This window comes from Vicugna pacos, chromosome 3, assembly GCF_048564905.1.
Source record: "Vicugna pacos chromosome 3, VicPac4, whole genome shotgun sequence".
NCBI classification, from domain to species: Eukaryota; Metazoa; Chordata; class Mammalia; order Artiodactyla; family Camelidae; genus Vicugna; species Vicugna pacos.
In genome coordinates, this window is record NC_132989.1 from 23,216,392 (window position 1) to 23,231,887 (window position 15,496).

The 15,496-nt window shown below is 33.6% G+C and overlaps 1 protein-coding gene across 3 annotated transcripts in view; it reads right to left on the reverse strand.

Moving 5' to 3' along the window:
* Nucleotides 1–1,328: 1,328 nt before the first annotated feature.
* UBE2D2 (ubiquitin conjugating enzyme E2 D2) overlaps nucleotides 1,329–15,496 on the reverse strand; it is a 45,817-nt gene continuing 31,649 nt past the window's right edge. For all 3 annotated transcript variants that reach the window (XM_006204567.2, XM_072956694.1, XM_072956697.1), the window contains 6 exons: nucleotides 14,403–14,466; nucleotides 8,151–8,182; nucleotides 7,994–8,071; nucleotides 7,804–7,909; nucleotides 3,696–3,789; nucleotides 1,329–2,254 (listed from right to left, as the gene is read on the reverse strand). In XM_006204567.2, the coding sequence (XP_006204629.1) occupies nucleotides 2,209–2,254; nucleotides 3,696–3,789; nucleotides 7,804–7,909; nucleotides 7,994–8,071; nucleotides 8,151–8,182; nucleotides 14,403–14,466 (420 nt within the window). In that variant the 3' untranslated portion in view covers nucleotides 1,329–2,208. The remainder of the gene's footprint in view (nucleotides 2,255–3,695; nucleotides 3,790–7,803; nucleotides 7,910–7,993; nucleotides 8,072–8,150; nucleotides 8,183–14,402; nucleotides 14,467–15,496) is intronic.

Here is a 15,496-nt window from a genome sequence, read left to right on the forward strand (position 1 = left end):
AGTGATACACTTTTTTTGAGAGTGGGGAAGGTGGCCTCCCTCACTAAGCATTCATTCTGGCCAAGGCATACGTACGCAGACTGAACCAAATATGCTCCATATTCAAATGAGCAAGACCAAACTGCATTCAAGGGCCTAATGTCGTTTGTCACCAGCCAAACCCTTTCATTTGACACCTGCACACCAGGATAATGACTTTTACTTAGCACTTAAAGATACTTAAGAGCACTCTTGTGAAAATATCTACATTATGATCTAATAAATGGTAATGAGCTAGTTGTTCTCTAAGATGACAAAGAATGGGGCTTTCAGGATCTGAGCAACTAACTCATGGTCAACAGTCAAAACTGATGAATTCCCACTTACCTATGACACTGAGAATGCAGGGTAATTTTAGGTTAGATCTCAATTCTAACTCCTTTCCCCACAACTATTAACAGTCAAATCTTCTTTGCAAGGTCAAGGATGCTAGAAATGCTAACCAAAGTAGCCAGCAGCTAAAATGCAGCACTTTTAAGAGGTTTCAGGTATCACACTCTAGTTCTGAGATGAGTGGTGACACTGGCAGATAAGACAAGTTTAAAACCAAAAGAAGCGGACGTTTATTCCTCAATTTTTGTGCAAGAGTGTTAAGATGCATTTGAAAAAACCTGATAGCTAGAGAGCATCCGCCATGCCTTTCAGGCTGGCCTGGTTTACAGTTAGATTAGGAGAAGGAGGGAAAAAAAGGTAACTTGCCTAGTTCACACGACTGATGTTCTGGCAAACACAGTTGTTTACAAGTTTCAAACTACATTTTACTAGAGTCAAGGGAAGACTTCAAAAAGCCACATACAGTACAATTTAAAACTGGATGAACATCCTGCAATGTTAGTGCAAAGTAATTATGTAGACTCTCCAATACAAGATTGTGCTCATGTTTCCCGGATTTGGTCAATGTTGCTCTTTTACAATCACAATCACAGAAGCTTAACTTACCAAATAGCAATCAATGCTTTTGTTTTTTGTCCTATGCACCAAAGGAATGTCACAAGGTTTTGGTGAAATGTAGCTTAGTTTCAATAATAAAGCAAATTTCTTTTTAGTTTAACAGTCATGTTCCTGGAATACTGCACATATAAGTTTCATGGAAATGCTTTTAAGCTTATGCCTTTATCCTGTTCAGTAAAATTACTTTCAAGATATCCTTTTTGCTATGTAAAATGGAACTGTTTTGTGATTTTGAAATGCAACCACTATAAATGAAAACATTTCAGGGGTGGGGGAAATTTCACCATTAATCTCAGCTAGACAAAGTTCTTAAAATCAAAAAGCCTATTCACACAAAATTATATGTAATGACTGTAGTAATCAGTTTATTACACAGATTAATCATTCTTGAACGTACAAGCTCCAGAGGAGCAACTGGGTCTTTAAATATACACAAGTATTTCCATCAAATGAATTTTCACCCTTACATCCAGATAGACCTAAGCAGTTAAAAACATAAGAAAAATAAGAGCTATCAGCTATGTATTAACTGAGAAACCACATACAAACCAAAGAATATGGAAGAGAGAAAGAGGGGCTGAAGGATGAAGGGTGGGGAGATGTAAAAGAGTTGGGAACAAAGCCCATCACACTTCACATACTAATAGCTCCAATCCATTTAAATGTTGACCAGTTAAACTTAGACCTTAAAATACAGGATGTGGGTAGAGTTTAATCTGGTTGGTCATAACTTTCACCTAAGACGTAGGTCCTTCGGAATAAAATGAATACAGAAACAGCTTCATGTTCTTTGCCTTGCTTTTCATAACTGTTTTGAGTTTAATAGGATTCCACTTAAAAAACAATCTCCTACAGGTCAGTGGAGCTTTACTTCCCCTTTCAAGCACACACCATACCCACCACCCCTCACCTTGCCGTTATCCAAATTTAAGTCAATACGGAAAGCTTTTAATCTCACACCTAGGTTATGCCTGGAGAACTGGCTTGTCACACACACACACTTCTCTGCTAGGAGGCAATGTTGGTACAGAAGTACAGTATTTCTAGTTTGTTGTTCCAAGTATGTACAACACGCAGCACTGCTGTATCAGGTAAACATGTGCACGGGGGAAGATGAGGCGTGGGCTCATAGAAAGCAGTCAAATGGAAATCAAAAGGACTTTCTCTTTCAGAGTTCCCCTATCTTTATTTGTAGAGGTTATCCAATAATTTCTTTAATTACATCGCATACTTCTGAGTCCATTCCCGAGCTATTCTGTTGTACCTGTACACACAAAGAGAAGCTTGGCTTAACACAGGTGAGGAGTCAGTTAGAAAGCAACAGATTTCATTTATTATCCCATCTAGTAACTTGAGGGGAATAACTTATAGTACATTCAAGCTAAGCCATCTATGTACTTCAAATTTCTAATAAATGTTTATTCAATGATAGTGGAAAATGTCCTGTAACTGCTTCTAACAGAGGATTTCGATTAAATTTTAGCATTTGCTGGCATACCCTTTGCCTATACTTGATTGACAAATTTCTAAGACAAGATCTTCAACCCTTGATTTATTATTTGGAGTATAATAAATACTATATAATTCTACATTAAAAGGTTCTTGAAATCATATAATAATGATTAAATTGACATAATACTTTCCCCTGTATCAATAAAACAAATAGTGCTGGCAGAACTTATTTTAACAATTTGGTTGCTAAAATGAATGGGTTTATTGCTCCAGAAGAACATTTCAGCAGTAAAATAAGTAGGGCTAAAGGCTCTCTTGTTCTTTGATTTAAAAATGTTCTGCTGAACATTACTACCACAATGACCTGGGGAAAAGCCTCTTAATTCTAGATATTGGACAAAATAGTTTCCTAATCAAAAAGAATTGTGAATAAATTCACAAATAGAAAAAATCATGATCTAATTTTATTCTGAATTCAGCCAAAAATACACAGCTATAGATACTATTCAGACCTAAACACAGACAAAACTAAACTAAGAACCAACTGCTGTTAGAATCTCCCATTCCCAGTGGAGCTCCATTAAAATATACTATCTATACACCTCTCTAATCCAATAATTCAAATAATTCTCTAATCCTTCATATTTTAACTTTAGAAAATTACTATCTCCCATCTGTTTCCTCCTATAATCTTACTGAATAATACACAAGACAAAAAAGATTACAACATTTTCAGTTACTATCTCTTTTGATATCCTGACCACTCTTTAATAATTCACAATACAACTGTAAAATATGTAAATTATACCTCAAGTTTTGTTTTAAAGGAAATTTGGAGCTTTCATGCCTTGCTGTGTTTATTCACCTTCTTTTTTAGATTATTCCAAATGGTTGAAAAGTCAATTCCCTTTTCCTGTTTATTTACAAATACCTATCTAAGAAAAACAGGCTCTTGATGCACAATGTTTTGTATGTCAAAAGCCAAGCAGAAGACATAAAGCCATGGGAAAATACATTGGAGAAAAGTTTTTCTAGACAGTAGAAGTCATATGAAACAATTAGAGTTAAAATCATCTACTTGATATCATCTAGCAATACTTGATGCAAATACTCCTCTTTTCTGTCCCTGGGGGAGTATATTAGGACTTCATTTTAAGTATCTGGCCCATACTCAGCCCTTAGTTAAGAAAGAGCTGAAATACAAACATCTCCACCCTACCACAGATACTCTTCTGTCTGGAGACAATACTTACTTTTCTCTATCTGTTTTGTAGATCCGAGCAATCTCAGGCACTAAAGGATCATCTGGATTGGGATCACACAACAGAGAACAAATGGACAAGAGTACTAGAATGAAAAAAAACGTATCCTTTAGTAGAGGATAAAAGCAAAAAAGGTTGAAAGAAACATGAAATGGCAACACAAGAGAAAATTTTAAAAATCTATTTATGTTGTAGTGCCGAGCAGCTTTGTAAGCTCTACCTAATTTTATAGTAACAATAATCAACAAAGACTCTAAGATTTCTCTGTGCTTGAACTCCTAAGAAAGCTGGCCCAAGCTGGTGAAGTATCTTGCCCAATGCCCCTGGTTAGTAAGTGGAATTAGAAGGTCTTCCAAAATGGAACGGTCTTCTGAAGTTGAATCCAGGTTTTCCAAATTCTAGACCAATAACACTTTTTATTCCCCAAAGTTCAATTTTTAGATGCCCATGTTTAGAGATAAATGGCTTTCAGAATTCCAAAGACAACCACACTACTGAATGCTCTTATTCAGAAATGACAACTAAGAAATCTAACAATCACTGCTTTCTCAATGGCAGGTACTATATTCAGATGTAATGAATTTGTTTTTTTAGTTGAAAACAATTTAGTCTAAGAACATAAAGGCCAGTACTTGCTTCCAAATGAGGGTGGCCACACATATTACAGAGGATATAATACATGTCTAACTAAAGTCTCAAATTACTGTCAATAACAATTTAGAATCTTATCTAAGCTATTTCTTCAGTGACAATCTGGAATGTAGCAGACAAATCGCAACAGTACAATTTCCTCTGTTCAAATCTGTTAATTTATGTATTCCTTATTGAAAGCAAAGAGGAGGCCAAAGCCACTAATTACATTAAGTCCAGTGGCCTCTGACATACTAAAATAAATTCCAATCTTTCTAGTCTGATGCTGACAGAACTCAGCTATCTTATTTCTAATATTCTGTAGCAAGAGACAACTGATTTTTCAACCTAAAATTTGACATACTACAAAATTAGTATTTGTTATAAATTCCCTTTTGCTTACTCTTACAACTATTTCAATAAGGCTAAATTTAAAAAGATAAATTTTAAAGAAATAACTTTCATCATTTTCCTTCCAGGAAAGGAAGGTAGGATGGTATCTGGCTGGACCTGGTAAAAGATTCTTAGTACACTATTTAGTTCCTTCACTTTGTAGAAAATTGATTTTGGCTTATAATGTATTATATACTGTCTTTCTCTATAAAGAGAATAACTTCTATTTCTACAGCTTACATAGACTTCACTGAAGTGACTCAATTTTCATACATATATATGTGTACATTCTTCATTAGTACATACCCATTTTCATTAGTGTCATAACCTGTGGTCACTTTGGATTCTAAAAACATATAATCAAGTGGTTTTATGGTACACTTATCTGCTTCCTTTAAGTTTTCTGTATATTTAGATCCCTTACCTATATGTACTCAAAGTGGAGGGGATTTCAGTCCAAATTATTGCCCTCGAAAACAGACTACATCAAAGGGATAATTAACACACACAGAGGATTCAGGCCTTTCACAGAACTGTTTGCCCATACATCAATTTACAAGAGTCTTTAAAACATTAAACCTAGGTATGTTGATACAACCAAATTTCAACAAAATGGCACTGCAGGTATCTTAAAAGATAGCTATCCAGATAGAATAAATAAATCAAATAAACTAACAGCTCGTATGATTTAGAATAACTGAAAAATGCACATCAGGCACAGAAGGGGAAGGAAAAAAAAGCTATAGTAACAATTTCACCTATTTAGATCTACCCCCTACCCCCCAACACAACGCACACACAGAGTCCCACCTCTCTTGGCCTCATTTATATCTAGATTTATACTTCCACTGCTACTTGGTGAAAGAAGAGCAACCAGGCCAGGAAATCACAACAGGCATATGAACACTTTCACAAGTAGCCCTTGATTTGCAAGGAGGCCTACAAGAAGAAAAAGGCCACTTATCTGTAAAACTATTTGTCACAATTTTTAAAAATGTAGTCCTCTGATTTTTGTTTGCATTTTGCCTCAGAGTTTAACTTCAGAGTTTTTCTCCTTCAAAAAATTTATATAGCACAAAAACCCAAAACCAAAACAAAATAAAATTAATTTGCAGGAGTATACAAGTCTTATCATAGTAATAACTTGACAAATACCCAATACTTTTTACAGTAGTGACTTCATCCTAGTTATCTGGGTGCTTACAGGAAACAGTTAACTATGTGTTTCTGCTTTTTAGTCTTCATAATAATGATGAAGTAGTTTTTATCATCCCTATCCTACAGATGAAAACAGAGGAATACAGAAGCTAATTTGTCTCAAGTCTCATTCAATAAGAGAGCTGAGAACCTAATACAGGCAGTGGAATCCAGAATTTGTATTCTTTATTAAGAAACTATTTTGTCTCCTGTATACATGTATATATTAAAGAAATAATAAAGTAGAAAATAAAAATATTTTTATACACCAATTTCACCACTCAAATACCCAAACTAGTTCTTCCTATCTATTTAACAAACTTTCTATACAACTCAAGTTATGGTGTATAATATTTTATCTCTTTTCTCCTTTTTTCAAACAATTTTCCACAATATTTGTAAGGATCAATATTCTTTTGAATGCATGTGCTAGAACTTCTTCCTCTGTTGCACCAATATGTAATTTCTAGTTTTCAGAAATAATGCTGTCACAAATTCACTTGCACAAAAAGTTTCTTTTTTTTTTAAAAACATTTGGAATTGTTTTCTTGGCACAAATGAATGAAACTAGAAATTACTGGGTCAAAGGAGATGAATGATTAAGTCTCTTATCTTTTAATACATACTGACAGACTGGACTATACAAATACATACTTCTATCTGTAGTATACAAAAGCACTCATTTCAAAGTACTTCACTGACATTTTAGTTTTCTTTTTAAAAGATCTTTGTTAATTAAAAAGGTAAAGAATAGGAACTTAAAGTTTTATCACTTCCTTGATTATTTTGTTTCTTCTTGTCCATTCATATATTGGGATCTTGGTTTTTCCTCTCAATAATTTATATATGTTCTTCGTATCTGTTAAATATACTAGCACATTATCATTTTTGCAGCTTGTTTCTTACGTTTGTATTCTGATAACATTTAACCTACTTGTAACTTCATTTGGGTATGATGTTGAGGAGATGGACAATTTCAAATCAACAAATAAGACAATGTTCAGTTTAGGGATGTAAAAAAAAAAAATCTCCAACCTACTCATATAATTAGGTCTTATTTAGAAGAACTACTGGATCTTTCATTACAAAGTTAGAAACTTTCTCTACAAATTTTCAAAAATATATACACATAGGACGATACATCAAAGATTAAAGATATCCAAATAAAAATTTATATTAAATTGATTATCTTGAGGATGAATTTGTTCCTGATAGAAAACTCTTCCCTGGTGACAAAGGGAACCATATTCAAAATCGTGTAATGGCATATAATGAAAAAGAATATGAAAAGGAATAAATACACACATACACACACACACATAAATGAATCACTATGCTATACACCAGAAATTAACACACTGTAAATCAACTATACTTCAATTTGTAAAAAAGGGTTACTGATTAAAAAAAAAGTGTCTAATATAAAAAAAGACAAAAAGAGCTGGTGAAACCTTAGAGTCTGAATATTCATTCTTCAAGAAACTAATGTCTATGTTTATAGCAGAAGCATTCCTCTAAAAAGATATTATTTCCTATTCTGAAACATTATATATTCCTTCCAATCATGGATCTCAAGGTTGGAAAAGACATTACTTGTCTTCTACTTTTTAATTATACTCTGAAAAAACATTCATATCAAGCAATCATATTCCAACCTATGCTTCAAGAGCAAGCACAATGAGCAGAACAAGTCACAATACCAAGGAATATCTATGCTTGAAAATCCAACTCTCTCCAATGGTTTTAAGGTCTATTCAAGAATAAGGGGGACTGCTACCTCCCCTTAAAAATAATATGAGTAATCTTTTCAAAAAAAAAAATCTTAAAAAGACAAAAAACACAGTTGCTTTATTTTGATATCAAATACCCATTCCATTACCTTTTGAAATAGTTAGTGCTGGAGACCACTGTGACCGTAGAATATCAAGACAAATGCTTCCATTACTGTTAATATTTGGATGATAAATTCTTGTTGTAAATGCAACCTATCAAAAAAGGAAAACTTTTTGTAAACTAGTTTATTAGTATTATAGAAAGCAGACAAAAAACAAGTGCTATATTCCAATTACCTTAGGTGGTTTGAAGGGGTAATCTGTTGGGAAATGAATTGTCAAGAAAAATACTCCACCCTGATAGGGACTGTCATTCTGTTGATAACAAGAAAAGTTTGATTAAAATGAGTGAATTACATAAACTATTTATTCTGTAATTAATCTGAATACTTACTGGCCCCATTATTGTAGCTTGCCAATGGAACACTGAAAAAGAACAAAAAATCGTCATGAAGCAATATCCATAGTGTACCTACACCATAATAACATATCATTTCATATCTAATCTCAGTTCATTTATAAGCAGTATGATGAGTCTTGGGCAGGATAAGGAATCTGAATCAAGTTTGAGTCTGAACAGAAAAAACAAAAATGACTTAGCAAGGTACAGAACATTGATAAGGAGCTCAACAAAAGAAAGTATTTGGACTAAAACATCTTGAAAATTCATGTCAGGGAGACAAAATTCTTGACAAGGTACAAAGTTCCACTTTTAAACATGCATTTCCTTACCTCAAAGGGTAAAAAAGAACCACAAGATTCAACACTTTAATTTCCCCAACACGTATATAATATACTCCTTTTATAATACTGGTATAGAGCAAACCAGTAAACTCAAACTATATAATACTCAAATTAGGAAATACCAGTTTCTACACTGAGAAAAAATTTCCAAGAGTTCTCATGTGTAGGTCTTTGGAATTACTGGTGTCTCAATAAATAAAACATCAGCAGAAAGCCCCAAGCTTGAATACAAACTCTAGGGATAATCTCAATAAATTATAAACTTGTTTAATAAGGGAATCTCTTCAAAATGCAAAAAATGATGCTTGTTCCATTCTGAAGGTGGTGAAACTAAGTACAGCACAAAGATAAAAAAGCCAGTTTTCTTAAAAGCTTTTACACAGCTAAGGATATCAGCAACAAAACGAAAAGACAACCTATAGAATGCAAGAAAATATTTGCATATAAGGCAACCAACAAAGGACTAATTTTCAAAATATACAAATAGCTTACACAGCTTAATATCAACAAAATAAGCAACACTATAAAAAAATGGCAAGAAGACCTAAACAGACATTTCTCCAAAAAAGACGTCCAGATGGCCAACAAGCACATGAAAAAATGCTCAGCACCACTCATTGTTAGAGAAATGCAAATCAAAACTACAACAGGGTATCACCTCACACCAATCAGACTGGCCATCAATAAAAAGCCCACAAACAATAAATGCTGGAAACGGTGTGGAGAAAACTGAACCCTCCTACATTGTTGGTGGGAATATAAATTAGTGAAGCCACTATGGAGGACAGTATGGAGATTCCTCAAAAAACCAAAAATAGACTTACCATATGATCCAGCAATCCCATTCCTGGGCATATATCCGGAGGAAAATACAATTAAAAAAGACATACATACCCCTCAATGTTCACAGCAGCACTATTTACAATGGCCAAGACAAGGAAACAATCCAAATATCCATCAACAGATAACCGGATAAAGAAGATGTGGTATGTGTGTATGTGCATGTATATAAATAAAATGGAATACTATTCAGCCATAAAAAAGAATAAAACAATGCCATTTGCAGCAACATGGATGGACCTGGAGACTGTCATTCTAAGTGAAGTAAGTCAGAAAGAGAAAAAAAAATATCATATGATATCACTTATATGTGGAATCCAAAAGATACCCGACACAAATGAACCTATCTACAAAACAGAAACAGACTCACAGACATAGAGAACAAACTTATAGTTATGGGGGGGGGGGAGTGGGAAGGGATAAACTGGGAATTCAAAATCTCCACCTTTTGGGGAGTGATGGAAATATTAGCTATCCTTGATTGTGGTGGTGGTTTCACTGGAGTATATATACATCTATCAAAATTCATCAAACTGTATCTGAAATATGTGTAGTTTACTGTATAGGAACCATACGATAACAAAGGTGTTAAAAAAAAAGCCAGAATTTTCACTTTTAAGCAAGCTACTTAGCACTTAACATTCACACCAGGATCTGGGCAAACTAAAAAGAAGTTGTCACTGGTATTATATGTGAGCAACCCAAACCAGCTGACTTTTTTTTTTTTTTTCAAAAGAGGATGGCTCACTTGCAAGGTGAGCCTTCAGCTTGTTTTGTTTTGTTTTGTTTAAATTCTTTTTGTTTATTTTGTTTTTGGGAGGAAGAGGGAGGTAATTAAGTTTGTTTTTTTATTTTTTTAATGGAAGTACTGGGGATTGAACCTAGGACCTCATGCATGCTAGGCATATACTCTACCACTAAGCTATACCCTCCTCCCAAACCAACAGACTCCTGACACAGGGAGGAAATAAGAAGACTAAGGAGTCATGAAAATCTACTGGGTTATCACTCCAAATCCATAAATTCCTTCTGACTGCCTCTATGTGAAACTGTCTAGTTTATGCCTCTTGTTAAAATGATCTAGAATGTACAATGCCAACAAAAGGCAAAGACAAAATTAAAACACATTGAGATTGATTTAATTAACAAGAGCCATTTGAAGACTTATCATGTAAATCTTAATTGTGTATTCTGCCACACAGCTTAAATATAAGACTGTCTATTGGAATCAATGACTTAGGTCTCCCTCTGGAACTCTCTTAGACGTCTAGATTTTTTAAGTGGAAATATTAAAAAAAAAAAAAAAGAAAGGGGAAAAGAAGGTAGTCAGAGAATACCTCATTTGTCTCAAACTACAAGTGGTTTTGTAAATAGTTCAATCACTACAGGTTCCAAGTAGAACTAACTCCAGAAATACTAACTGGGTAAAATGTTTGGCCATAAGCGTAAAATACTGCTATAGTTTATATAAACATCTATTCTAAAAACCTTTCATTTAAGGATCAATCTTAAGAGCTATTAAAAATAAAAATTCATGGTACCAATTTAAAAGTCTTCATAGTACAAAAACAAAACTAAAAAGCTCCCACTAACCACTTTGCGTTTGACGCTCTCAAACCAAATTATACAAACCGAAAGCTACAATCTCTTTTGAGAGTTTAAATGTCAAGTTCACAGCCCAATGATTACTCTTTAGGATGAAGCTCTGAGGTTAAAAAGAATAATGAGAATATCTGTTATAGTTTGAGATTATACAAAGTTCTGTATACAGTTTGAGTCTTTCAAGAGAACTACATTTGAAATTCAAGTACAGATCTCTTAAGAGTCACATTCAGCAAGTGTTCAAAATAAAAGAAAACCAAGCAGATTATATAACCAATAAATTTTCAGCTTACTTCTCCTTTCAGGAAGTACCCTTCTTCCTGCTTGCAACAACTTTGCGGAAAAGTGGGAAAAAATTAAATGGCACATTAAAATCTCCGTATTTAAAAATAAAGCACAAGTCTCCCACTTTATTCTTAAGCTAAATATCAATAACATGTAGTGCTGAAGATCTGAGAGCTAGGATAGTCAAAAGGAGCTCAGTAAGTTTCATTTTGGCCAACAGTTTCTCTCTTCCTCCTAAGATTAAATTTCATCTCCTTAAAACAAAAGTAAGATGATGAAAGGGCATTTAGCTATCCAATTACACTGTTTTTTCCTAATGTAGTTCAAGGAGACAACAATTTTTGATGGTAATTCATCCTCAAATGTTCTCAAACACTAACACAAATTTTAAAGTATAACATCAGCAAACAGTATCTAGATGACTAAATGTAAGGAAGTTATTCTGTCCCTAAGGAGTTTTTCCTTATTTTCTTTTAGAAGGTAGGTACTGTTGATAGTTTAGCAATGTGAGACAAGACACTGAAAGCTGAACTGGAAAGTACAGAGTTAAGGGAAGAGTTATTATTATTATTTTAAACAACTTTATTGAGAGATAATCCAACATAACATGCAATTCATCCAATGAAAACATAATTCAATGATGTTTTGTATATTCAGAGTTGGACAATCATCACCACAATCAATTTTAGAACATTTTCATCACTCCAAAAAGAAACACCATATCCATTACACCCATTACACCCAATCTCCAGTCCTATGCAACCATTATCTATTTTCTGTCTCTATGGATTTGACTATTCTGGATAGTTCATCACAAATGGAATCATACAATATGTGGTCTTTTGTATTTGGCTTCTCTCACTCAGTGTAATGTTTGTTTGTTTGTTTGTTTTTGGTTTTTGTGGGGGAGGTAATTAGGCTTACTTATTTTTTTAATGGAGGTACTGGGGATTGAACCCAGGATCTCGTGCATGCTAAGCATGCACTCTGCCACTGAGCTATACCCTCTCCCTTCAGCGTAATGTTTTTAAGGCTCATTTCTTGTTGTAGTATACATGAATATTTCATTCCTTTTTATTGCCAAATAATTTTCCAATGTATGGGTATACCACATTCTATTTATCCCTTCATCAGTTGGTGGGCATTTGAGGTTGTTTTCACTTTTTGGCTATTATAAATAATGCTTCTATGAACATTGATGCGTGAGTTTTTGTATGGATATGTTTTCATTTCTCTTGGATATACACCTAGAACTGAACTCACTGACTCATATGGTAATTCTATGTTTAATTTTTGGGGGAACTGTCAGACTGTTTTCCAAACTGGCTGTACCATCTTATATTCCTACCAGCAATATCTGCAGGTTCAAATTTCTCCACATCCTCATCAACACTTATTACTTGATTTTTTGATTCTAGACATTCTAGTAGGTGTAAAGTTGTATCTCATTATGGTTTTGATATGCATCTCCCTGATGACTAGTGATACTGAACATCTTTCCATGTGCTTATTGGTCATTTGCATATCTTCTTTGGAGAAATGTCTATTCAGAGCCTTTGTTCATTTTTAAATTAGGTTATTTATCTTTATACTATTAAGATACAGTTTTTAAATATACTTTGGATAAATATTCCTCATCAGATATATGGTTTGCAAAATTTTTCTCTCATTATGTGTGTGTCTTTTTACTTTCTTAATGCTATCATTTTCAGCACCTAAATTTTAAATTTTGATGAAGTCTAATTTACCTATTTTTTTTTTCTCTTACTGCTTATGCCTTGGGGGAGGTTAACTTTCCAGGGTAACCACTTTTCTATCTGAAAAAGGAATGTGATAGTACTAACTATAGTAGGAGCAAAGCAAAGGCAAGTTACTTTAGCAGATTATAGAACTTCAAAAATGAAATCTAATCCCCAGACTTCAAATATTTTAAATCAAAAATCAGCCACTCTCAACTTTGAGGAATTTACCTGAAATAAAAACACTTTTTCAATTGAAAGATTATACTGATGCAAATGGACTATATGATACCATGGAATGATAAAGCTAGAATTAGAAAATCTGAGAATGAGTCCCCTTTGGGAACCTCCAAAAGCCTTTCACTAGATTCTTCTCTAAAATAGTTTACAACTTCTATTCCACTCACCTAAAAAAACTGTGAGGCCTAAATGAGATAATGTGTGTTTAAGCACTTGGCCTGTCCTGTTTGGTATCAAATACTATAGTTACTCATACTGCACAGGTCTGAACATAATAATGTAAATGGGATTTTTCATCACATGTACTTAGTCTTGTAATTTATAACATCTATCTGTTTTATCTATAAAGCAATCCTCGTAAAAGGGCTTTGCTTTAATTCTTATTTAGCAAACCAAAACCAACACTCTTTTAAAAAGTCTGGAAAAAATTTTACACATAAGCTAATATAACCTCGTATTTATTTATTTTTTGTCTTAATCTATATACTCCTCTTACACAAATATTTCCAAGCTCATTTTTTCCTTATTTGCTAAATGTTGCATTTTTATGTGTGAATTAGTTGTGTCATAAAACACAGTCTTATTCAAATATCCTCCATTTTAAAAAGGTTAGAAGATGACATAAGGGGAAAAGGCTGAGCTGAAACAAAGAAAAACAAAAGGAAAATTATTATCCAACATGTATGATAAGATCTAATGAATTATTTTAGACAGGATTAAGGAGATAAATTGGACATTAAAGATAAACAAATTGTACCCGTCTTCACAAGTATGAGCCAACAGAAAGACAGAGAGACACAGAGACACAGACCCACACACCCACACACCCCTATCATCCTGAGTGTTAACTTACTTAAAGAAAAATAGCTTGTTATAGATAAAAGCTTGAATATTTTGCCCCAGGAAAATACCCAGAAAGGATGAAGGATAGGTAGGAAGCAGCCAGGACAACTACACATACAATGTTTCACAGAAGAGGTTCAAAATGTAATAAACAGTACAGAAGATGATGGGATATACATAAAACTACACCTTTCATAGGCAAGTAAGGTTAAACACCAACTCTTTCCTAGAGTAGAATCATCTCTTCACACAAAATAATCTTAAGAGATGTGTATTTATCAGTCCCAGATTCCCCAGAGACAGACTATTACAATGTTTTATGTTTTACTCTATCAGTCCTTTGAGATACTTACTATCATCTCCAACAGGACCTGCTGAACACTGTGCTGGGGGGTCCCGTGCCAGGTCATTCAATTCCTTAAGAAGGAGAAAAGAAAGGCATGTATTCAATATAAATGTAACTTTTATCCATTAATAAAATTGTCACTGTTACCAATATTCTCTGTCCCACCAATAAAGCTCTTTAAGGAGCACTCCTTCAGAGAGGGGTAGACTGGTGAAATCTTTGAAGTATTTGGGATTTTTGAATGCAAATGTATATTTAAAAAAGTGGATCATTTTTGCTTTGTTCAGAGTTTAGTGGATAAATATAAGGAAAGTAAACATGTTTATGTACTAAAGAACAACAAAAACTGTTTTAAATTTAAAAATTTACTTACTATTTTCAAAAAAGATCCATGGCGAGTTTTTGCACCTCAAAAGTGTTAGGTTACACTTGAGACAAGCTCTTAAAAATCATACATGTTCCAAACTATATGGGACCATCTGACCAGATGTGGTATGTTTTCAGCTCTTATCTACTACTGGGGCTCCAAAGTTAGTAGAAAAAACTTAAAAAAGGATATATAACAAAGGCTGGATGAATACAACCCATCGTAAGTTTTTATAATGAGATACATGTACTTGGAGTAATGTTCTACAAGCAGATGTCAGCTTCTTAGCTATTTTAATATAAGAGCCACAAACTTGAGATTTGTTATTGGGTGGGGATGCCTGAAAAACCACAAAGCAGGAAATCATACTATATTCCCTTTCCCCTTGGCTTGGTACTTGAGATAAAAACAAGCTCCAAGGAAGAACTAGTTTTAACTGTATTTTAAAACTACCACAGTAAAAACAGTAAAATTTAGTATTTTACAGATAAAATAAAAACTATTCAAATCTTACTAATGAGTTACATAAATACACTTTTTTACATAAATGTAACTTGCAGCACACAGCTATTCCTATAAGCCCCTTCTTCTAAGTTAACTTACTCAACTAGTCATTTGGGTACATCAATTATTCCGTTTTATAGTTGGAGGACAAAGCATGAAATACAGAAATAAAGTTTTCTTTTGTTTTTTAAAAGTGCCAGGATTGAGATAAAGATTTTTTTTTAATTGAA